This window comes from Sus scrofa, chromosome 4 (assembly GCF_054392235.1).
Source record: "Sus scrofa isolate SSC_HxYL_T2T_F1_AM1 chromosome 4, Sscrofa_HxYL_maternal_Yorkshire_Landrace_v2.0, whole genome shotgun sequence".
Taxonomy (NCBI): Eukaryota; Metazoa; Chordata; class Mammalia; order Artiodactyla; family Suidae; genus Sus; species Sus scrofa.
In genome coordinates, this window is record NC_139386.1 from 55,024,938 (window position 1) to 55,049,875 (window position 24,938).

The 24,938-nt window shown below is 40.4% G+C and overlaps 1 protein-coding gene across 1 annotated transcript in view; it reads right to left on the reverse strand.

The window, feature by feature from the left end:
* Positions 1 to 3,245: 3,245 nt before the first annotated feature.
* Positions 3,246 to 24,938, reverse strand: part of ATP6V0D2 (ATPase H+ transporting V0 subunit d2) — a 54,871-nt gene continuing 33,178 nt past the window's right edge. Inside the window, exons 3-8 of the mRNA XM_003125581.5 lie at positions 19,340 to 19,518; positions 16,917 to 16,996; positions 15,474 to 15,551; positions 7,686 to 7,862; positions 6,444 to 6,521; positions 3,246 to 4,017 (exon numbers count right to left, since the gene is read on the reverse strand). Of these exons, the coding sequence (XP_003125629.1) occupies positions 3,856 to 4,017; positions 6,444 to 6,521; positions 7,686 to 7,862; positions 15,474 to 15,551; positions 16,917 to 16,996; positions 19,340 to 19,518 (754 nt within the window). The 3' untranslated portion in view covers positions 3,246 to 3,855. The remainder of the gene's footprint in view (positions 4,018 to 6,443; positions 6,522 to 7,685; positions 7,863 to 15,473; positions 15,552 to 16,916; positions 16,997 to 19,339; positions 19,519 to 24,938) is intronic.

A 24,938-nucleotide genomic window follows, 5' to 3' on the forward strand; every position in this document is an offset into this window, starting at 1 on the left:
CACACCTCAGCATTAACAGAGAATAAATTGCTTTGATTAAAAAAAATCCTACAAAAGAAGAATGTATAAATTATTTAAAATCTGAAATTGCTGTTTGCTCAAAAAATGACAAAGGTAATGATGACTTTCATCTCTGAAGAGCTAGTGAATCTGGTGCTGCCAAACTTTGTTAGAAAACAAGATGCTACACTGTCACAGGCAGTTTGTTCCTCTGTGGCCTGGAGATGACATTTAGGTTTCCAATGGCATAGAGGTAGTCCCTTCAGGTTAGAGTCGAGCCTCATCTGTAGGTGATATGTGCAGAAAACCATACCTGCCCTGACCACCTGCAAAGATGACTAAAGAGTGGATGACTTAAGGCCAGCCTTAGAAAGGACTTCAGAGTGGCCATTAAGGCCAGCCTTAGAAAGGACTTCAGAGTGGCCACACAAACCTGTTGGATGGAGTTATTGTTGTGGCTCAGTGGCTTAAGAACCTGACATAGTATCCACAAGGATGTGGTTTGATCCCTGGCCTTGCCCAATGGATTAAAGATTTGGTGTTGCTGCAAGCTGCAGCATAGGTGGCAGATGCAGCTCTGATTTGGCTTTGCTGTTCTTAGCCTGGGAACTTGCATGTGTCACAGATGCGGCCATTAAAAAAAAAAATAAACAGAACCTCCCTTTGTGACTCAGTGGTAATGAACCCAACTAATATCCATGAGGATGAGGGTTCAAGCCCTGGCCTTGCTCAGTGCATTAAGGATCTGCCACTGGCGTGAGCTGTGGTGTAGGTTGGCACCTGCAGCCCTGATTCAACTCCTAGCCTGGAAACGTCCATATGCCGCAGTTGTGGCCCTAAAAAGAAAAAAAAAAAAAAAAGCCAAAACAAGGTGAAACTGCAATTGTATATTTCTCAAATATCTACACCTTATCGGTGAGATCTGACATTAATGGTATTTTTCAAAAGTTTTAAAAAGTTACTACTAATGAAACTACTCAAGCCCCATCATCACCAAGTCCTTCTTCACTCTACAAAGGTTTACTTACCTTTCTGAATGTCTTATTACATTTCTGCCATGATGGGGGGCATGGTTTGCTGAATTCCTCCACTGTCCAGCAAATTAGCCTTGGTCCTGGTTATCTCTTTTGCTCTCAGCATTCCTAAAGCATTGCAACAAATAAAAGAGCTGCATTTCTTCTTAGATGTTTTCCAAATATCCAGAGAACTGCAACTGCTACTTTTGAATATCCTAGAGTATCACAAATTCTTCTGACTACAAAAGCTTATTGGAGATCTAATAGTTTCCTGCCAATAGATTGATAAAGGACTTTTTTCTTTTTTTGCCTGGTCCAGGGCGTGTGGAATTTCCCTGGCCAGGGATCACATCTGCTCCTCAGCAGTGACCCGAGCTGCTCTACTGACAATGTTGGATTCTTAACCCGCGCACAACAAGGGAAATTCCAAGCACTTTTGAACCTTTGAGAAGAATGCTAAAGGGAGTAGGAATGAAGGTGTGGAGTGGTCAGAAATCTGCACCAGCGCCCAGGCAGGACCGGCTGCAGATTCTGAGTGATTCTGGGTACAGAACTCATTGAAATACAATATTCCCAGGCTAACTGCTGCAGACGATAGAGGTGGAAATCTGAGGGACTGATGAAATACTGCTGGAAGGAGGGTGGGAAAGGGATGGTAGGGAGCCTCAGCTCCAATCGCTTAGAAGAGAAATACATTTTTGCCTCATAATTTTCTATTTTGTGCTATATGCCTGATATGTTGGCCTCATTTACTAGAGTAATGAAATGTTTTTTTTGTTTTTTTTTTTTTTTAATTTTTTTTTGTCTTTTGTCTTTTTGTTGTTGTTGTTGTTGTTGCTATTTCTTGGGCCGCTCCTGCGGCATATGGAGGTTCCCAGGCTAGGGGTTGAATCGGAGCTGTAGCCACTGACCTACGCCAGAGCCACAGCAACGCGGGATCCGAGCCGCGTCTGCAACCTACACCACAGCTCACGGCAACGCCCGATCGTTAACCCACTGAACAAGGGCAGGGACCGAACCCGAAACCTCATGGTTCCTAGTCGGATTCGTTAACCACTGCGCCACGATGGGAACTCCTGAAATGTTTTTCAAAGGTCCATATTCTCCAGTGTGCACCAGTTTCCTGATGTATGATGGAGAAGTCAGATCCCAGCAACACTTTAAAGCTGTAAGTTTAAGGCAAGTTCTACAAATTGCAGAGTATGTATCCCCCTCTCTAACAGGGGCACAGTCTATTTGCCTCTTGAGGTGGTAGGCAACTTCTTTCTCTTGACACAGTGGTTTAGACTCCATGGTGAGGTAAGGCATTTGGGGAACTGGAGTCTTCATTCCTTACTTAGAGGGGAAGGAGAGAAGTAACCTCAGCTTGTGGCCCTGTGGCACATGGAGGACCCCCACCCATGTCATGCAGAGGCAGGTGGGAAGTAGTCTGAGAATAATCAGCTTTCTCTAAGCAGCCTTTTTCCTATCAGCATCTTTGCTCTCAACCTTTAAAGGAGCCCAGAATCTCACTGTACCTCCCTCAACTGTAGACACCAGAGGTGAAAATGTAACATCTACATGGCATCCAGGAAGGCCTCAGAGTGGAGGACAGCAGCCATATGCAGGGGCAGGAGCACATGAGGGAGGGTGCTTTTCAGACCAGAGGCCACACATGGAAAGCAGGCTTTTTGGGTCCAGCTGATGGGTCTATACTGGGGCCCTGTACACGGCTCTGGCCTTGATGTCAGAACTGGGATGTGGCCTAGGCCTCCTGCACAGGTGAGAGGCTGGGCAGCTGATTTTCCTCTGGCTCTATTAGCAGTTGTGTTCCTTTACGCTTAAAAAAATCCTTATCTCTAAAATTGTGAAAATATTCTACAAAAATGTCGAATTTTTGCAGAAAAATTGATTTCCTTCTTTGTCTTTGTGCCTACTTCTATATTCAAGTATACATGTATTTTCTGTAAATATTCTCACTTGAAGAACTTTCAAATGTGTGTGTATGTTTAATTTTTAAAATATAGCAAATACAGCTTTTCTACTTAGGAATTTTTTTATATTTACAGAAAGCTTATGAGTGATATTTGTGGCTTTCCCTTTTTCTGGGTAGCTCTATACACCGGTTCCACTGAAGTTTTATAGAGAATTCACATCCTGCAAACTGAGCCTATGACTTTCACTTTTTAATGAATAAAACATAACTAATGCGGTTATTTGCTTTTCAGGCAAAGAATGAAGAAACTGTAAGAAAGAGAGGTATATCTTTTATTTAAAGACAATTTTGAGAAAATAAGTTATAAGTGTTTATAAGCCTTGATCACAAATTTAACACTACTTTCATCCAGTGAATATGATTTGGAATTATCTAGCTTTCCCAAATCTATAAGATCAAAATGTGTTAGAAAAATATATGGTATTTTCCACCATATGAAGTCCATGTTGACTATGCATAGCTCTGGATTTTTGTGGACCTAGGGAGTTAAAAAATAAAACAGACACTCAGAGTTTGTGCCTATGAGGAAGCATGGGAAAGCAAGAGTGAAACATTTGTAATAGATTTGATTTTTGAAATAACAAAACAAAAATAGGAAAAGTACCATAGGGTTAATTAAAATTAATGTCTGAGGCCCAGTGAAGAATGATACATAACTGTGGAAACAGGATTTAAGGCTTCTGGAGGAAAAAGAAATGCTTTGTTTTAGGGTTGGTTTGCTGTGTTTCCAGTGGGACTGCAATTCATGAAGTGCAGTGTCGCTTATTTTGTGTGCTCTAGATAATATAACACAATTCCTTTTATTTCCCTCAGTAACTTCCTCTTAACATTTATGATTTTCTGCACTTGGGGCCCCCCACTGGGTCATAAGATTGGAATGTAACTGTTAATTTTAGTTCGGTGTCTTTGTGAAATGCATTCAGCTATCCACACGACATTTCTTATTTCTTGTTCCTTCAGCTTTGTGTAAGCATAAAACACACCATAGTGGAATTGCCTGTTGAATGCCAGCACATTCATCTGTACCTGAGGAAGGGAAAAAAAACACAGACTGTCAACTTCTCTGGAACAATACCACATTAATGAAGTAACAGTAAGCTATAGACCAGCTTGTGCTTCTACAGTGCAAGGAGTGTCCAAATCTGGTGAAATAAAGAAAAACAGGAGGAAGTCAGCAAGTCTAAAAGAAGATGGAGTTCCCATTGTGGCTCAGCAAGTTAGGGACCCGACAGACATATTGTCCGTGAGGATGCAGGTTCGATCCCTGGAATTGCTTAGTGGGTTAAGGATTTGGCATTGCCAGCTGCAGCATAGATCAGATTCAGCTTGGAACCAGTGTTGCTCTGGCTGTGGTGTAGGCTGGCAGTTGTAGCTCCAATTTGACCTCTAGCCCAGGAATTTCCATATGCCACAAGTGTGGCCATAAAAAGGAAAAAAAAAAAATTAAAGCGAGAGCATCACTCTGCAGATAAAGGCAGGCAACAGTAGTCTAAAAAGTAAGTTTGTAAAGTCACACGATAAGCTCCAAATCTTAGCAGCACTGCTAGCACAAGATTCCTAGGAGGACTCTGGGGTGTGTGTGTGTGTGTGTGTGTGTGTGTGTGTGTGTGTGTGTAACTTTGTAGTGGTATTTATTTGGCTTCTAGCTTGTTGGCTTGTCTCCTTTAAAGTATTTTTCCTTGACCACAGCTTTAAAAATGTTAAAGTAGTTTTTAGGCTATTTACCTTCCTTCCAGGGAAATATCACAGGCCTTTGGAATTTGGACCAGGTGATATTATGAGTTCCCTTATAATGCCCCACAGAAACTTGATATACAGTTGAATTATGTATTTATTTATTTCTGCAGAAGGCAAATAAAAGAAAACTTACAAAAAATTTTTTTAACTGAGATATGGTCTGAAATGGAACAAGTCCTTTATTTTCCACTTTGAAAAAAGGAGAGGCGTTCCCTTTGTGGCTCAGCAGTAACGAACCCAACTAGTACCCATGAGGAGGTGGGTTCGCTATCTGGCTTCGCTCAGTGGGTTAAGGATCCGGCATTGCTGTGAGCTGTGGTGTAGGTCACAGACATGGCTTGGCTCCCACGTTGCTGTGACTGCGGTGTAAGTGGGTAGCTGCAGCTCTGATTAGACCCCTAGCCTGGTAACTTCCATATACTGCCAGCACAGCCCTAAAAAGAACCACCCCCCACAAAAAATAAAGAAAAAAAAAAAAAGAAAGAAAAATGTGAAGGGGCACTGAGTCCCTCACTCATTTCTGAAAACTTCAAGCAAAGGTGAGGCCCCTGCTTTCAAGAATAGACATGCACTGTTCCTCCAAGGGTAGCTCCTTTAACAGCTATCCTTTCAGCATAAGGGCAATAGTATGGAATTTTGAAACATCCCTAATATGTGGGATAACTTGCATTGTTTTCACTCCTTTCTAGAGAGTTGTTGGAAAATGTCTAGAGTAGGACCTACAGGAAGACCTCCATACTGCGTTCTGGAGCCAGTCTAACCGGAAAGTTTGAGTAAATTTCAGGGTTCTCTGTTAGCTCCAATTGGACTGAGATGGAAGGACCAGTGGTTTCAGGGAAATGAATACAATACAGTATTAAAAAATTCTCCAGATTTGGAGAACCTTACCTGGTATCCTTGTACTCCCTCCCCCCTAAGTCCTCTTGCAGAACAGTTTAGTAGCCCAGGAATTGGATTAAGTACACACCTGCTATGTTAGGGAAAGAGAATAATCTAGATGGGATGGATTTCCGTACAAATAATTCCTAAGTGTTATAATTTTGTCCCTGTTATTTTTAAATTTTTTTATTTTTTATTTTTTTAGGGCCACACCTGCGGCATATAAAAGTTCCCAGGCCAGGGGCTGAATCAGAGCTGCAGCTGCTGGCTTAGGCCGCAGCCATAGCAACATGAGATCCAAGCTTCATCTGCCATCTACACCACAGCTCACAGCAATGCCAGATCCTTAACCTACTGAGCGAGGCCGGGGATCGAACCCGAATCCTTCTGGATACTAGTTGGGTTCATTACCACTGAGCTACAATGGGAACTCCCATGTTATCTATTGTAAGCAAATATAAGTCCTTCTTGAAGATGGGATGGACTGAAGAGTGGAATCCACTTAACAGAGTGTGCACCATGAGGACAGTCATTATGTGAGAATGCCCTACCTTTGTTTTGCTAACTAATTCTAACTAATTCTGGAAAAGCAGCTTTATTTACAGAACTTCACTACGTACACAGCTCTCTGGATATGACAATCCCACAAGAAGCCATCATATGTGACCCAAAGGAACTTGACTCTCCCAAAGCAGAGATACTTATACCCATTCAAAGTATTAGTGTGCCTAATCAATTGACCTGATCAACTGTCAAAAGGAAACCTAAAGAAAAAAAAATAAAACCCAGAGTATGAGAAAGAGTATAATCTAGGATAATTTTCATTTATATCATACCTCACGCTCATAAAACACATCTTCCAATGTCTTTCCCCCACTGCCATCACCTACAGCCTCAAACAAAGGCTTGTATACCTGAAAAACAATGACAAAAAATTCTTTTTTAAAACAAATTTTCATTTTTGATAAATATAACTATATTCTTCCAGCAATATAAAAATTGTGCATCTCATTTAGAAAATCTATCCGGAAGGTCTGAATGTTTTCTGTAGGATTTTTGGCCTCTTGAGGAAATAACCAAAAAATCCAAAGAGTGTGGATAGAATTCCATCCCATTGGGTTATTCAGGCCTAGAAGGCAAGAGGCAAGAGTGAGTCTACTCTCTGTATTCTGTTTGAGCCAATTTCCACTTTAGATTCTTAGGGCTAGTTAGACACATTACACAGGCTCAATGAGTGCTTGTGGTTTAATCAGTACAGCTTCATGGGTTCTCTGAGATGACAACTGATAAAATCCATATGGAATTTCAAGTGAGAAAGGGGTGGACACTAGGGAAAAGTTCAATTTTTAATGTTATGCTAAAGAGCCTCTTTCCATGACACATGAGATGTTACAAATGTTCATGCATTGTTTGTTGACTTATCTTTCCTGGAGGGCTTTGGGAATCCACAGACAAAAATAAGAGGAGTGTCATTCTAGTTCTAGAAAAGCTAACTGGCAGGTCTATATGTTACTGTCTGCAAATGAGAAGGAGTGATTCCAGAGGAAGAAGTGTATCATCTTGAGCTGAGGAGCTTCAGTCTCCCCAAGTGCAACTGGGTGCTTGAGTAGAAGAGGACACAGCAGCCCTCTTTCCTTTCCTGAATTCAGGCCACTGAGCAAAGGGAGAGATATGAACCAACATATCTATATGCTCCCTTGTCTTTCAAACATTCTGTGCCTAACCCTGTTTGCCCAATGGGCACATGAACGGACTGCTGGGTAAAGCCCTTTCACATGACTTGGACAGGAGCTCACATTTCCAGAACACTGCACTTGATTGGGGCACTTGATTCAGAAAAAGTACTCAAATTACTATTCCTTGGAGATTCAAACAAGCAGGAACCTTAAAAAACACTCCCAGCTTGAGTTAGAAACTCGAAGTATTTCTTTGGGAGAGACATTACAGCAAGTGACACTGGTTTCTACCCTACAAACATAACTGCTTTAGATAAGAAGTGTCAATGTGGTATGTGGACTTCTAAAGTGCACATGCTGAAATCATGCAAGACATTTAGGGAGCCTGGGATAAGCACATACCCCATAATGATCTGCTACCCTCTTCATCTGCTCAAAGTCTTCTGCTTGAGCCAGTAGACGCAGCCCCTCGGGGTAGAGCTTGCCACAGGTTGGGTAGAGGGTCTTCCGGTCTTCTTTGCTCAACTCAGTGCCGAAGGAATTAAGAGTGATGATAAAAGCACGCCTGTCAGCCTCAAACTGAGTTTGCAAGACATAAAATCAGTGAAATCGAACAATCTACTAAATGCTCTAGACACATTCATTTTCAAAGTGATTTGCTTTCCTTTCAGGATCTATGACTGATTATAATACAGACATGTGTTATTAATGGTCCCTTAGTCTCTTCTTTTAATGGAGTAACTCCGCCTTCCAGAGAAGGATCACACAGCAGGGACAACAACTCATGACTCTTGACATCCCACTAAACTTTAGTTTCCAGGCCCTCTGCTACTTGTTACTCCTGTGTCTCTCTCACATAGGCCATTAGAGTCTCAAACATCTCATCTATAAAAATTGGAATAATACCTCCTTGCTGTGTTTGTTTCAGAGATAGAATGAGGTAATGTAACAGATGTTTCTGGCAGAGTGTTTAAAAGAAAATGTACATCACATGTTAACATCTCTTTCTCATTGATTGCTGACATGAGTATGATTTTTTTACATACTGAAGCTGTGGTCCTTAACATTTGTCTGTACTTTCCTGGTTTTGGTTTCCTTCTTTAAAATCCTAGGTTAGATATTGATAAAACTAAGTCTGTAACTAAGGATTATGGTGCTTGGGGCAAGCGATCTTGTCAGGGGCTGTTTCCTTATTTGTAAATGCTGGGGTTTGGCCACACCGCCTCTCAGATGGGTCACATATACTCAGGACGTGTCTTCTCTGTGATGAGCACCACCAGGCACCCAAGCTTCCAGCCCCACGTCAAGTCTCTCTATTTCATCTAACCACAAAGTCCTTCTTAAAATTGCTTTCTTTAGGCATGGACCCCTTTGGACTCCATGCTTCCTCCGCCTCTTGGTTCTCCTCCTGACTACTCTGACCATTTCCTCTCAGTCTGTCCTTTATGGTGCCTCCTCTGCCCACCATGGAGTTTGCTGTGATGTCCATTTAAGGGAGGAGATAAATGGGCTCCAGGTTAGATATTTACTACTAACCTCCTGTTTGTACTTCAAGACAGAAATAAGAAGAGGAACAGGATGAATACCTGGACTTTGCCTCCTGCGGGCAGTTTACAGTAATGGTAATGGCAGGAGCAGAGAGGGGCTAAGCCCTGCTTGAGTAAAAGAGGAGGTCACATAGTTTTCATTCTTGAGGTCAGGGGAGACTTCCCTGTTTGCACATGCACAGAAAAACTCCTCAGGGGTCAAAAAGAGAGGGGATGCTAGCCTATAATATGAGCTGTCAATCCTCCAGAGACCTTTAAGCTGGAATCCATCCTGGCTAAAATATGCACATGCATATTAGGAGGACCTTGAGTCAGACCAGATATGGGAAATGAAGCAAGATAACTGGCCAGAGGAAAACAAAGACCCAGGAGATGGACCCTGCATATATAAGTGATTGAAACTATCCCTTTAGTGCTACTTGTTAAGGAGGATGCCCCCACCCTTCTTCTCTGGGTATGTAATTCTGCTTTGCATCTGTCTTAAATAAACTGCTTCTCCGAGTGCTCTCATGCATATACTGTGCTTCTAGTAAATTCTGTGCCTGTTTTATAGCCTCTGCCCCTTTGCAAAAGTTCTTTTTACACAGCAGACAAGATCCAGGGGCTCTGCTTTCAGCCACTAGTCTTTGGTGGTCCCGTGATTAGGGTATGGTACTCTAACCACTGTGGTCCAGGTTCAATTCCTGGCAGGGAAGGGAACTTCAAACCACTGCACATCATTGTCACATGAGATCACTTGACATAAGAAAGCTTTCTCCATCCACCCAAAACAATCTGCACTTACCACGTTATTTTTAAATCTGTGCATTTGTTTTTCTCGCTACCACACTCTAAAAATGTTGAGGGAGCCCATCTCTTTTGTTCATTGTTCACTTTTGAATAGCCAGTCACTGACACAGAAAGATCTTAACTGAATGTTCCACAAATCTACTACTTTAAAAATTCTCTAATATTCTCTACAATTTTGCTACCCAAGGTGTGTTTCATGGACTAGTAGCTTTGACAACACTTGGAAGAATGTTAGAAGTGCAGAATCTTAGATGGTAGTCCAGGCCTACTGAACCAGAATATGCATTTTAACAAGATTCCAAGGTTATTCATATGCACACAAAAGCTGAAATAAATTGCTCTGCAATATTATTTTTGACTCATTAACCAACAACAAACCCTGACTTGCAACGGATTTTACCGGAACTCTTTTTGTTAAAACAGGTGTTTCCTATCAGTAGAGTGTGAGTTGGTTCTTTCTGATGCTTTTGATTGCTGTCATGGAAATTATGGGTGTGCTGGAAGCAGGGAGTGGCCTTATTTGAAAGCAAAGGCAGCTGCCTCTGACCACTGAATATAATCAGTCCTGTCAGTTATTTATTTATTTATTTATTTATTTATTTATTTATTTATTTATTTATTTATTTAGGGCCGCACCCGCGGCATATGGAGTTTCCCAGGTGAGGGGTTGAATCGGAGCTACCGCTGCCAGCCTACGCCACAGTCACAGCCACGCCAGTTCTGAGCTGTGTTTTCAACCTACACCACAGCTCACGGCAACGCTGGATCTTTAGCCCACTGAGCGAGGCCAGGAATCAAACCCGCAACCTCATGATTCCTAGTGGGATTTGTTTCTGCCGTGCCACAATGGGAACTCCCCTTCAGTAATTTTGACCTTCCAGAGTTAAGAGAAGAAATGCAAGAAGGAAATTTTATGGCAATAAGAAATTTCAAAATAACAAATACGGCAGGAGGAGCAGCAATGGAGTTAATTGTCCCCGATGTTCATCAATGTACTTTCTAGTTGTAAAATGTTAGAATAATAAGTAGCAAAATAGGGTGGGGTAGGCAGTGCTGCAAAGACACAGGTGACAGAGGCCATCCTGGAAGAAGAAGCTGCAGGAAGTAAAATATGGCATTTTGGAGGAATGGCCATAACTCAAACATGAATAAAGCAGCTGAAGAGGCAGGATGAGCATGTAGCTGGAGAGAGAACAGGAGAGGCTTCACAAGCCATGGCAAGAAGAGAGGACTGTGATTGATGAGCCTGGTTATCTGAATATTCCATATGCCTTCCAATTTCTTATCTTGTTAATATTTCTTCACTTTGCCTACAGTGCATGTACGCCATAACTCTCTAGGTTGAAATCCTACATGCATCTGAAGGTCCCATCAAGAGCCATCTTTTTCATTTTTTTCATAAGGAGTCCTTCTATTTCCTCCCTAATTGAACATGATTTCTTTTGACTCCTTACCATATTTTAATTTCCCTCTTATTCTAACTTTCCTATCTACTTTACCACTTTCTTCTAGCCTAGAGGCTGTGTGTGTGTGTGTGTGTGTGTGTGTGTATTCTCTTAGTGAAAAGAAGTTTTAATTATAAAAGGGCTATTCTGTCTTTGACCATCCCTAGGCACATGGTTTCATACAAGATCTGATTAGGGAGGAGAGTCATTGGGGTGGAACTAGTTTCCCATAAGCCTTGTATCACTTACAGAGGGCAGTCAGACTGTGTGGTACAGTGTACATCAGATGCCCTATGTCTTTCCTTTTACCTTTCCTTCGAACACTCATGCATCTTAAAACCATAACTTATTTTTGTTGTTGTTGCTGCAAAGATAACCATGCACTGTTGACAAATTCAGAACAATTATTCGTTGCTCATAATGGAATTGGGTTGATCAGGTCACAAATTACTGCCAGTTCCTTACAGGAGAAAGTGTCTACCTGGTGGGAGCAGTGGGTAGAGGGATTGATGGCAGTGAAAGAGAGTCAAATGAACTGGGACCAAACCCAGTCTTTATTAGCATGTGTACTGACCAGGGGGGATTAAACAACCATATTCTGTGTTTATTTTCACTGTTTCATTAACCTTGCAGACTAGCAGAAGTGCAGGAAAAAAAGGCAAACAGGGCACTGCAGCACATTTGCCTGGAACATAAGCCAATTTCTTTTTCTTTAAATATGAATCTACAATCTTCCAATTAGGTCCAATTTTCACCCCCAAGCCTAGGTTAATGCCATCTTCCACCATATTCAGTCTTTTGAAATTTCCTGTCATGAATTCAAGTAAGAATATATACCAGAAAAACATTAGAAACAGTAAGTGGTCTATAGTTGCACAAATAAAAGGGGAAGTAACTACACAATCTGATATATTTATATAAAACTGACAAACCTCTTCTGATCACATGATTAGAAATATTATAATTGGAGTTCCCGTCATGGCGCAGTGGTTAACAAATCCAACCAGGAACCATGAGGTTGTGGGTTCGATCCCTGGCCTTGCTCAGTGGGTTAAGGATCCGGTGCCGTGAGCTGTGGTGTAGGTTGCAGACGCGGCTCGGATCCCACGTTACTGTGGCTCTGGGATAGGCTGGTGGCTCCAGCTCTGATTCGACCCCTAGTCTGGGAACCTCCATATGCTGCTGGAGCGGCCCTAGAAAAGGCAAAAAGACAAAAAGACAAAAAAAAAAAAAAAGAAATGTTATAATTGCATGCCATGTGTAACTGATATTTCTGTGTAAATGTATGTAGTTACATGGATTTTTATTTTTTACACAGCTTGAAAAAAATCTAATCTAGTAAGGTAGTACCATGGGTATAGGAGAGGGACAAAGCAAACATAGGGCATACGGTGTTTTGATCAAAACCTCCTGCTGAAAAGTAGTCTTCTAATACCATTCTGTCCTTTTACATTACCAAGGATTACAAAGACATAATTCTTATTTACTTCTGATTTTTATAGCATGTGCACTATGATCTTGCTTAAGAATTAGCTCTTACCATTATATCATACTTGTGGGTTGGAAGAATCAATATTATCAAAATAACTATACTGCCTAAGGCAATCTACAGATTCAGATACAGATTCAATCTCTATCAAAATACCAATTGCATTTTACATAGAAGTATTGACAAAAAAATTTAAATTTGTATGGAAACACAAAAGACTCTGAATAGCTAAAGCAATCTTGAAAAAGAAAAATAGGGAGTTCCCATTGTGGCTCAGTGGGTTAAGAACCTGACATAGTATGCATAAGGATATGGGTTTGATCTCTGGCCTCACTCAGTGGGTAAGGATCTGGCATTGCCACAAGGTGTGGCGTAGGTTGTAGATGTAGCTTGAATCCTGCATTGCTGTGGCTGTGGCATAGGCTGGCAGCTGCAGCTCCGATTCAACCCCTAGCCCAGGAACTTCCATATGCTGCAAGTGTAGCACAAAAAACAAACAAAAAAAAAACAAAAAGACAACACATAGAATGGGAGAAAATATTTGCAAATGATGTGACTGACAAGGGCTTAATTTCCAAAATACACAAACAGATCATACAATTCAAAAACCCAACAACCCAATCCAAAAAATGGTCAGAAGACCTAAATAGATATTTCTCCAAGGAAGAAATACAGACGGCTAATAGGCATATGAAAAGGTGCTCATAATCATTAATTACTAGAGAAATGCAAATCAAAACTACAATGAGGTATCACCTCACACTGATCAGAATGGCCATAACTACAAAAGTCTACAAATAATAAATGCTGGCAAGGCTGTGGAGAAGAAAGAACCCTCTGGCACTGTTGGTGGGAATGTAAGTTGGTACAACCACTATGGAAAAATGTATGGTTCCTAAAAAACTGAAAATAAAACTTGCATATGATCTAGGAATCCCACACTCCTGGGCATATGCCCAGACAAAACTATAATTCAAAAAGATACATGCACCCCTATGTTCATAGCAGCACTTCTTCAATAATCAAGACATAGAAACAACCTAAATGTCTGTTAACAGATGAATTAATAAAGATGTGGTGTGTATGTATATATCACAAGATCATACTAAGATGATCATGCTAAGAAAAGTTAAGCCATACAAAGATAAATAACATGATATCACATATATTTGGAATCTAAAATACAACACAACTCAACATGTCTATGAAACAAAACCAGACTCACAGATATAAAGAATAGGCTTGTGGGAAAAGAATCCACTGGGAACTATATCTAGTCACTTATGATGGAGCATGACGGAGGATAATGTGAGAAAAAGAATGTATATATGTATGTATGACTGGGTCTCTTTGTTGTACTGTAGAAAAATGACAGAACACTGTAAACCAGCTATAACGGAAAAAATAAAAATCATTTTCAAAAAAATATGAACAAGAATACATATGTACAGCCGAGTCACTTTGCTGTACAACAGAAATTAACACTGTAAATTGACTATACTTTAATAAAATTTTTTAAAAATTAAAAAAATTTAAATAATTAGATGTTTTGAGGGGAACTAATTTTATCAAATGCGGGTCAAAATATATGCAGATAGTTTTTTTTCTCTTCTTGGTGCAAGGGTAGTTCTTATCAGGGTTTTATTGAATTAAGAAGTCAGTGAAGTATTTAAATATCTACCTACTAATAAAGCTACTATAACAGATAATCTAATGATTACAGATACTCTTTTTTTTTAGAAGGAAATTGCCATCTTTATTTATTTTTTATTTTTTTATTATTTTTTTGGTCTTTTCTAGGGCTGCACCTGGCTAGGGGTGCACCTGGCTAGGGAGGTTCCCAGGCTCGGGGTCTAATCAGAGCTGTAGCTGCTGGCTCACCACTCAGCCAGAGCAAGGTGGGATCCGAGCCCCATCTGCAACCTATACCACAGCTCACAGCAATGCCGGATCTTTAACCCACTGAGTGAGCTAGGCCAGGGATCGAACCCGTAACCTCATCATTTCTAGTTGGATTCGTTAACCACTGAGCCACGATGGGAACTCCCTGATTACAGATATTCTTTAGACAAAACTTTGTTTCATAGGTCAAAGCAAGAGCTTTCTAAGCCTAGAATGGTTTTTTGGTTTTTTTTTTTTTGTTTGTTTTTTTAAGATCCAAGTGACTAGGAAGCTAGCAAGAGAGATCTATATAAAATGCTCATTGAAAAGTAAGCCCAGAATTCCCCTCAGACCCTTCTCATCTCTGGCCCGAGTCTCCCATGCATATGCAGGTCAACATTTGCAAGAGGGCCTGTGCACACAGACAAAAGCAATGAATGTAAAGAAGAATTAAAAGGGGTATAACATCAATTAGAGAGGTCAGAACCAATGAAGGCATCTGACACATTTGAAGATCAAGTAGGTATGCCAACTGGGAATCACCAGCCATAGGGTCTTCTAATGAGAACAAGGGTGCTGCACGGTTGCTGGGGGCAGCCTATATTCCAGGATTTAAATAAGGAATGATGCCCACAGCAGACTTCATTGCCAAGTTGTGAGGACTCCCAGCTGCCCAATATTCCCTTATTGGAGGTAAGTTGGTGATTATTATAAGAGTATCTGTAGTGTAACAACAGCCATAGTATACTAAATTTTTAACTAATTATAATCTACTTTCTTCATACAACATAAAAGTAAATAAATCACAATCAAACTTCTATCCACATTATTCTCTTCTAATTGTAGAATAACTCTTCCATGTAGAAAATTAGGAAAATACCACTTTTAATTGAAGACATCAAATGATATACATAATAAAAGATATTATTTTATTTTTAGATGAAGAAATTTCTAAGATTAAAAAAATGGTAGGATTATATAAATAAAAGGTGTGTATGTACATGATTTGGCATAAAAAAATTCAAGAGCTTTTTCTTACCTCAAGAATGGGACACATAATTTCTGCTGTGACATCACCGTGATTCTTACAGAATTTATAGAATGTCTCGATGTAAGACTTAAAAAGAAGAAAGGTCATAAAATAATAAAATGAATATATTTTTCTTTTGGAAATTTCCAGATTAGCTTTTCATGGCTTATTAAACGCTTTAATGGAAATTGAATTACTTCTCCCATAGGAAGATATTTTATAATAAATTTGGTGCAGACTTTCACATTGAAGCATATCGCACAGATCTAAAAAAAGAAACCCCATAAAAGAACAAAGGATCACTTATCATAGCTTATAATTACTTAACAAACAGTTTTGTGCATGTCTCTTGGTTAATTCTTGCTATTCTTACAAGAGTGCCAAACTCTTTTATGAGCTCAGCAAATAAGTCTAGAATTGGTCCTTCTCTGACATTGAACTCTCCTAGTGCTCAGGAGATACATGTGAGATGGTCTAGAGCATGGAAGATAGACTGGAAAGGCGGAGTCTGGGCTGGAGAGTCAAACAGCCCATGTTTGAATAGCAACTCTATTATTTACTAGTTAACTGACTTCTGCCATGTAAATCTTACCTCTCCATGTCTCAGGTTTCTCACCTGAGAAATGGGGATAGCATATAGTGTTACTGGGTGGATTAAATTCCTATAAATTCTTAAAGCAGTGCCCTCTGTTAGCTATATCCCAACTCTAAGCCTATAATACTCCTTTAAGCCTATAAGACTCTTAGTAAAAAGGAAAGTTGCCTATAATACAGTGCTTTTGATAGGCCCAAATGTTTCAGCATAAGAAATTAGGTGTATGGCATGGCAGTACTCAGTTACTCTGTGAGAGTGTCCTAAGATGCCATGGTTGTATGAGTGAAAATGAACAGATTTTGCTCAGCCCTTTTTACATAGAGCCACTCAAATGGTGGCAGCATAATCTAGACACCTGGGCAAACTATACAAAGGGGTGCCTATGATGTAGTGTCCACAAACTGGTCACTTTGGTATGCTGCACGACGTCGGGAAATTAAAATTGTGGGGACAGATTAACTGCAAGATTCAAGAAATTTATAAAAGGATATATACTACATAACACATGAGTCACTATGTATACTGGTTGTTTTGAAATGGATTGGTATCAGCCACCCTACTCGACTATCCACCCACCCACCATCCATCCATCCATCTAGTTAACATCTTTTATGTTCCAGGCACCATGTAAAGAGGTAAGGATACAGAGAAGAATGGGATCTTCCCAAGAATCTTGGATGGGGGAAGTTGACATACATGTATTTAACCAGAAGATAGGCCAGGACTCAAAAAGCTTTGTTCCAAAGATGCAGGGCTTCATAATTCAGAAGTTGGCTAACAGGCAAGTAACATTTAATAAAGAACTCTGGATATGATGGATTATGCAAAAAGAACATAATATTCAGAGAAAGAGTTACCTTGTATAGTTTATTGCGCAGTATTTCAATATTCAGTTCGTCTAGAGTATTTTCAGACATACAGTCTTGAAAGAATGGAGCTGAAAGCAGAAATTACCATACAAAATAATCAAAACATGATTATAAACTGTAGAAAGTGTCTCCTCCATGTTCCCATTGTGGCTCAGTGGTAATGAACCCGAGTAATATCCATGAGGACTCGGGTTCCATCCCTGGTCTCATTCAGTGGGTCAGGGATATGGCATTGCTGTGAGCTGTGATGTAAGTCAAAGACATGGCTCGGATCCTGAGATGTTGTGGCTGTGGCCAGCAACTGTAGGTCTGATTTGACCCCTAGCCCGGGAACTTCCACATGACACAGATGTGGCCCTAAAAAGACAAAAAAAAAAAAAAAAAAAAAGGAAAGAAAGAAAGAAAAGAAAAGAAAATGTCTCCTGAATGCACCACCCTCTGCTCACCCCTAAGTAGGACACCGTGGAGAGACAATCCACAGGCTTGACGAGGCTAACAGTGATGGTGAAAATAGCAGTGATTACTTAGGAAGCATTTGCTATGTGAAAGCCCTCCCTAAACACTGGACATACTTTAACTTACTTAATCCTCACAACCTTGAACTATTCACTTTATGGTTTACTTTTTGAAGCCTCTCCCTGATATCTAACAGTGATATTTACCATTTGCAACCTTACCATGTGCCAAGCATTGAGTTGTATTAAAACTGACTTATTTAGTTTTCAAAACCCTGTTACAGTAAGATACTATACTTAAGATTATTTAAGATTATGATGATTTATTCTCCCTAACATTATTTATTTTTTGACTGCGCACAAGGCATGTGGAAGGCACACAAGGCATGAGTTGAACCCAAGCCACAGCAATGACCTGAGCAATAGTAATGACAACACTGGATCCTTAACCACTAGGCCACCAGGGAATTACACTATTGTCTTTTTTTTTTTTTTTTTTGTCTTTTTGCCTCTTCTAGGGCCGCTTCCCGAGGCATATTGAGGTTCCCAGGCTAGGGGTTGAATCGGAGCTGTAGCTACCCGCCTACGCCGCAGCAACGCAGGATCCGAGCCGCGTCTATGACCTACACCACAGCTCATGGCAACGCTGGATCCTTACTCCACTGAGCGAGGCCAGGGATCGAACCCGCAACCTCATGGTTCCCAGTGGGATTCGTTAACCATTGCGCCACGACGGGAACTCCACTATTGTTTTTAAAAATGAGGACTCTGAGGTGAAATGAACTGCTCCAATTCATGTGGTTGGGGCAGGCAGAGCCGGGCTTCATGCTCACAGATGTCTGCTTCCAGCCTCTCCCTTTTTCCCTTAGCATCAGACACTTTATAATGATGTAATTTTTTCTTTTCAAAATTCACGTTCAATAGCAATTATTTTGACGAATGATCAATGGTGACTTGCTATTTTCCAAGTTTCCTGGTAATAACTGTATAAAATTATCCCATTAGTATTTTAAATGCTACAACAATTGTCAGTGCCAAATTCCAATGAAATTAACATTTATTTTATCATTGCTTCAAGTCATTTTACAAACACTCCTGAGCATCTCAGAGAAATGGCATTCCTAAATTTCCAAAACAAAATGTTTCCTAAACACAGCCTTATTAAAGGACAGAAATGTAAAATGAAATGATGAGAAACTAATCATATAAAACTCAGCTAGAAAATTAATTTTTTGAAAAATAACAGGTTCTGGAATTTACTTGCTATGGTTAAGTACAAAATACAAGGGTTTTAGAGTTCCCAGGTGGCTCACTGGGCTACATTCCAGCATTAGTCACTGCTGTGGCACAGGTTTGATTCCTGGCCTAGGAGCTTCCCTGTGCTTCGAATATGGAAAAAAAAAAAAAAATCAATAAACCAAAAACCAAAACAAAACAAAGTATAAGAGTTTGGAGGTTAGGAGATGAGCCCTAGTTCTTTCCCAGCTACAAATTTTCTCTGACCTGGGGCAGTTATAGTTCATTTGTCTTGATCTGAAAAATGAGGGCTCTGGATCAGATGATTTTTTTTTTAATGGGCGCACCTGCAGCATGTGGAAGTTCAAGTTTCCAGGCTAGGGGTCAAATCGGAACTGCAGCTGCCATCCTCCCCACAGCCACGGCAAAGCTGGATCAGAGCTGCATCTGTGACCTATGCTGCAATTTGCAGCAATGCTGGATCCTTAACCCACTGAGCGAAACTAGGGATCGAACATGCAACTTCATGGATACTAGTTGGGTTCTTAACCCACTGAGCCACAAAGGGAACTCCCAGATAATTCTTTAATGTCTCTTCCACTTCGAGGAATCTGTATAGTATGACACTGTATTCATGGAGAAAACTGTGATTTGAAAGTGCATTTTCTAATACTGTGATACATACACAAGCAGCTATACAATTAATTTATGCATTCATACCTAATGGTGTTTCAACCAGAATGGCATTAAAGAGATCAGATGGTGTCTCTGCAATGTTGACGGCTTCCATTTCTGTGAAACGGCCCAATGGGTGGCACTTCACCAGAATTTCCTTCACAGATTTTTTTTGCAATGCACCGTTCATCAGTAGAATCACATTGTCTATCATGTAACTGCACCTGGTTTAGAAGAAGTCTTGATTATTAGGAAAACAATCACAGAAGAATAAGAAACATCCCATGGGTAAAAAAAAAAAAAAACCAAAACAAATCAAAACAAACAAACGTACAGTTCAGGCACATACTTTTTCATTAAGAAAATATGTCTCCTTTTATTTTAAACTCTGAGGTTTGAGAGATGTGGGAGGGGTAAAATACCTGGTTCTCAGAGGTACTGTAATTTGAAAAACTATGTTCAATATTAGAATAATTGACTGGTAGGACTATGAAGAAGATGACCCCTACACAGTAATTGTCAAGTGATGGGGGAGAGGACAGCAGTGAGAGTATCAAATTGTTTGGTTTCTCATATGGTCTATGGGCTTAAAAAAAAATGGGAAACACAGGAGTTCCTGTCATGGCTCAGCGGTTAACGAATCCGACTAGTATCCATGAAGATGTGGGTTCGATCCCTTCCCTCACTTAATGGGTTGGGGATCTGGCGTTGCTGTGAGCTGTGGTGTAGGTCACAGATGCGGCTTGGATCCAGCATTGCTGTGGCTGTGGTGTAGGCCAGCAGTTGTAGCTCTGATTTGACACCTAGCCTGGAAACTTCCATATGCTGTGGGTGTGGCCCTAAAAAAAAGAAAAAATTGTTGGGAAACAGAACTAGAACATTTCATTCTACTTTAAAAACTGACTATTTAAATCTGTGATGAAACCCTATCATTGAGGATACAAATTTTTAAATACTTAAAAATAAATAAAAATAAAATTTAAAGTGTTTGTTAATTTTAATATTAAAATGTTTTATTTATTCAAAATTAAAATAGTCTGTATTCTTTTCCTTCCATGATAGTAGATAATGAACTTTCTAGACTTTTCCCCTCCCAGAACCCCAAGAGTCCATAGATTCATACTTTATGTGATTTCATTCTCCAGTATAAACTCTACTCAAGATATTTCAAGCAATGAGGTCAAGAAGTAGGAGAGACAGAGTCACTTCCTTCAGAGAGAATAGAGCTTAAGGGAGGTACTGGACAAAGAACCCATTACAAACAATCAGAGTGAAGCATACAGACTGTGTAAAGAAAATTACAGGGTGGCGTGGGGATTCAGAGCAGGGCACTAAACCAGTCTGGAATCAGACAACCTAGGGAGTGACATTCAGGCTGCAACTTGCAGAATGAGTAGTTGTTGTCCAGGTGAAGGCGGCTGGGAACGGGGAGAAAGTGCTTCTAGGCAGAAGGAAGAGCATGTGAAAAGCCCCACAGATGTGAGGGCAAGGAACAAAGACTTTCTTTTGCCTTTGGCTGAGCACTGCAGGTGGGGCCAGGCCAAACATGCAGGGTCCTGAAAGACAGGATGAGAAATTTGGATGTTGAGGGCGATGGGAAATACTGAATGATGTTAAGCTGGGGCCGTTAAGATCTATGTAGACAGAATATGCATAAAACAGAAAAGGTAAACCAACACTTTATTTATTTATTTTATTAAAGTATCTTTCATTAACAATTTCAGCTGTGCAGCATAGTGACCTAGTCATGCATACACACAAATTCCCTTTTTTTTAGGGCTGTGCCCCAGCACATGGGAATTCCTAGGCTAGAGGTCAAATCAGAGCTGCAGCTGCCAGCCCACACTACAGCCACAGCAACACCAGATCTGAGCTGTGTCTACAATCTAAACCACACCTCACAGCAAAGCTGGATGCCAGACCAACTGGGCAAGGCCAGGGATAGAACCTGCATCCTCATGCATACTAGTCAGATTTGTTTCCACTGCACCACAATGGAAACTCCCCACACTCCCTTTCTTACACTATCTTCCATCATGTTCTATCCCAAGAGACTGGATATAGTTCCCTGTGCTATACAGTAGGACTTCATTGCTTATACATTCTAAATGTCATAGTTTGCATCTCTTAACCCCAAACTCCTGTCCCTCCCACTCCCTCCCTCCTCCCCATTGGCAACGACAAGTCTGTTTTCTATGTCTGTGAGTCTTAAACTAACACGTATAGTGAGGTGCTTTACAACAATTATTTTTTTTTACTCATGATAGTAACACTGTGATGTTGCACTATTATTACCCCCATTTTACAGATATGGAACAGAAAGCCCAGAAATGTAAAAATTTCACCCATTATGACACAGTCAACAAATGAGAGAGCTGAGAGAGACTGTTCAGGCAGTCTGCTTCTTGAACCTTCCTCTTAACCCTCAGATTATTCTGTTTAGTTGTCAAGTTTGACACATAGGTTTCTAGGATAATAGTTGGACATTGAAGCCATTTATTGAGCTGAGAGCCATTGGAGGGAGAACATGTTGTAGTGGGAGCAGATATTTTTGGACAGAGTGAGTTCAGATACCCATGAGGAGATACCAAGTGGGCTTCAGATGTCTGAGTCCAGAAGACAGCTGTGGGCCAGAGACACTTAGGGGTTCTGTGGAAGGCAGTTTATAGGTGGAGGCAGGAGTCTTGGGATGCTTGGGCCCACATCCTAGAGTATATGTCCTGAGAGCTCTTGGGGAACCCCCAACATTTAAGGAGCTTGGTGAACCTGAGAAGGAATGACCAGAGAGTAGGAGGAAACCCAGGGGAGAGAATTCTAGGAAGTTTTAGAAAGAAGTGGTCAAAGGCCACAGTAAAGTCAAGGTCGAATTGATGTGTTTATGGGATGGAGCAACTAAGAAGTCATCTGAGAACCCAGTAAAAATACATTCAGTGGAGTTCACTTGTGGAGGGGAAAGTGGAGAAGGCAGAAACCTGACCACTGTGTGTTTAAAATGAGTGAAAATAAAGAGGGTTCTTTTGTTTGTTGGTTTGTTTTGTTTTGTCTGTTTACTTTTTGTTTTTTAAGAGTTCAAACCACAAAGCCAAGGAAATTATATGGAGACCCTGGGGTCAAAGGAGCTTTGGGCTTTCAGTTCTTGTTTGTGTTCTTTTTAAGATGGGAAAGAAGAGAACATGGCTAAATGCTGAGGGGTGAGAGACAGCAGAGAGGCTGATCAGAAGGGGGGAAGGACAGCCAAGCGATGAGACAAGGTCCTCCAAGTTTGACAGTGATAAGACTCAACCACTGCTCAATTCAGGCTTGAAAAAAACACCTTCACTGGATGAAAACGAACCTGGTCACTTAGAAGCACTGTCACTGGAGTGCTACTGGCTTCCTGTGCAAGAAAAAGTCTCCTTCATTGTGGAGCTTCTACGATTTACTCCAATAAAAATTTTATATAAAGAAGTTTGGAAGCAGGCAATTATTCCTCTATAAAAAAAGCATGTGACTATAAAGTTTCTTCACCCCCACCCCCTGTGAAAGAGCAGTACCAAATTTAGGCATTGCGGAATTTTAGAATCATTTTTATCTCTTAAAATGATATTAAAATGAAAGTGCTTATTTAACTGTCCTTTATTGCTCAAAAGCTATTACCTGAGAGGGGAATTGCCAGCACTTAATAATCCTTAACAGACTCCAGATATTTAATTTTTCCCCACAGCACCCCTGTAATGTAAAAGCATATGAGCTGCCAACATTCCCAATTTGCAGAGGACTATTAGATTGATGTTGATGGGCCACCAAGGTCAATACTGTGAGAATTTAGCCCACACGTAACACTCTAGCCTACATCTGATAGTGTGAAGGGGGAGATGTGCACACGTGTATGTGTGCACACGTGTATGTGTGCACATGTGTGTGCTGATTTTTTTTTAAAAAAAGCTAATAGAAGGGTCTGGCCCTATATTGCAAAAAGCAAGGGCTATAAAAAATGAATTCGGTTTTATTTCAACTCTTTACTTAGGTGGCCTAACTTCTCTAAGTTGGGATAATAATAGCAGTTCTCATAGGGTTTGCTTTTTTTTTTTTTTTTTTTGTTTCAGAAAATGAAGTGAGAACTCAGTATTTGGGCCATAGGAGGGGAGAGAGGTTTCTTTCCTGCCCCTCTCTAGTGTGTCCCCATCACATAAGAACCAGTTATATAGCTATCGCTGGCTCCTTGGGGTGGCAGGGGGATAATGCACCCAGAAGACAGTTTAGTTTCTCTAGGCTACAATCTTTTTTTTTTTTTTTTAAATTAAAGCATAGTTGATTTACAGTGCCATGCCAATTTCTGCTGTACAGCATAGTCGGCATAGACCCAGTCATACATGTATATACACATTCTTTTTCTCATACTATCTTCCATCATGTTCTATACCAAGAGATTGGGTATAGTTCCCTGTGCTATATAGTAGTAGAACCTCATTGTCCATCCATTCAAAATGTAATAGTTTGCATCTACTAACTTCCAGTCCATCCCACTCCCTCCCTTTCCCTCTGGGCAACCACAAGTCTATTCTCTTTATCTATGAGTCCCTTTCTGTTTTGTAGATAGGTTCACTTGTGCCATTATTTTAGAGTTCACAAATAAGTGATATCATATGGTATCTGTCTTTCTCTTTCTGACTTAGTTCACTTAGTATGAGAATCACCAGTTACATCCATATTGCTGCAAATGGCATTATTTTGTTCTTTTTACGGCTGAGTAATATTCCATTGTAAATATGTACCACATCTTCTTTGTCCATTCATCTGTTGATGGACATTTATGTTGTTTTCCTGATTTGACTATTGTAAACAGTGCTGGAATGAACATATGGGTGTATCATCTTTTTGAATGAAAGTTTTGTCCAGATATATGCCCAGGAGTGGGATTACTGGATAATGGAGTTTCTTCTGAACACTAAATACAGACTGACCATATGATCCAGGTTGTAATCTTGATAGACTCCAGGGCCATGCCTTCAATGGTTAGGAAAGAAATCGCTCCTGATGTTGCTTGAATAATGTTTGAGCTTTGAGACATCTGGGTGTTCATTCACCTAGTTCAAACTCCTCCTGTTTTAAATAATTGTGCTCACTTGGGTTAATTTTTCTCCTACTCATGGTCTAGACAGACATTCTCACTCATAGCTCTTTCTAAATATTTTCTTCTGTAACTCTGATATTGGCATCTGTGAAAATCATGAAGTCACCTAAAATTATGAGAATAAATGACTAGATTTCAAAAATTTTTGTGTTGTAGAAATAATTTTTTAAATGCCAATCTTTGGGTTTTTTGTTTTGGCCATACCCATGGCAAGTGGAAGTTCCCCGGGTCAGGGATTTAACACTCACCATAGGCAGTGACAATGCAGGATCCTTAACTGCTAGTTACCAACCCTTCCTGAGTTTGTCACTATGTGCCAGGCATAACATTACGTGCATGAAATACATTATATGCATCTTCCTACTGAAGACTCCCCTTAATTAAGTGCTGTAAGGACCTCTTTACACATAAGAAACTAAGGCTTTGAGGGGTTCCATGCCACATTCTAGGTCACACTGCTAGAGAAGGGCAGAGTTGGGACCCCACAGCCAAAGCTCCAGCTCCATGCTGGATTCAGAGAAAGTGGCTTCA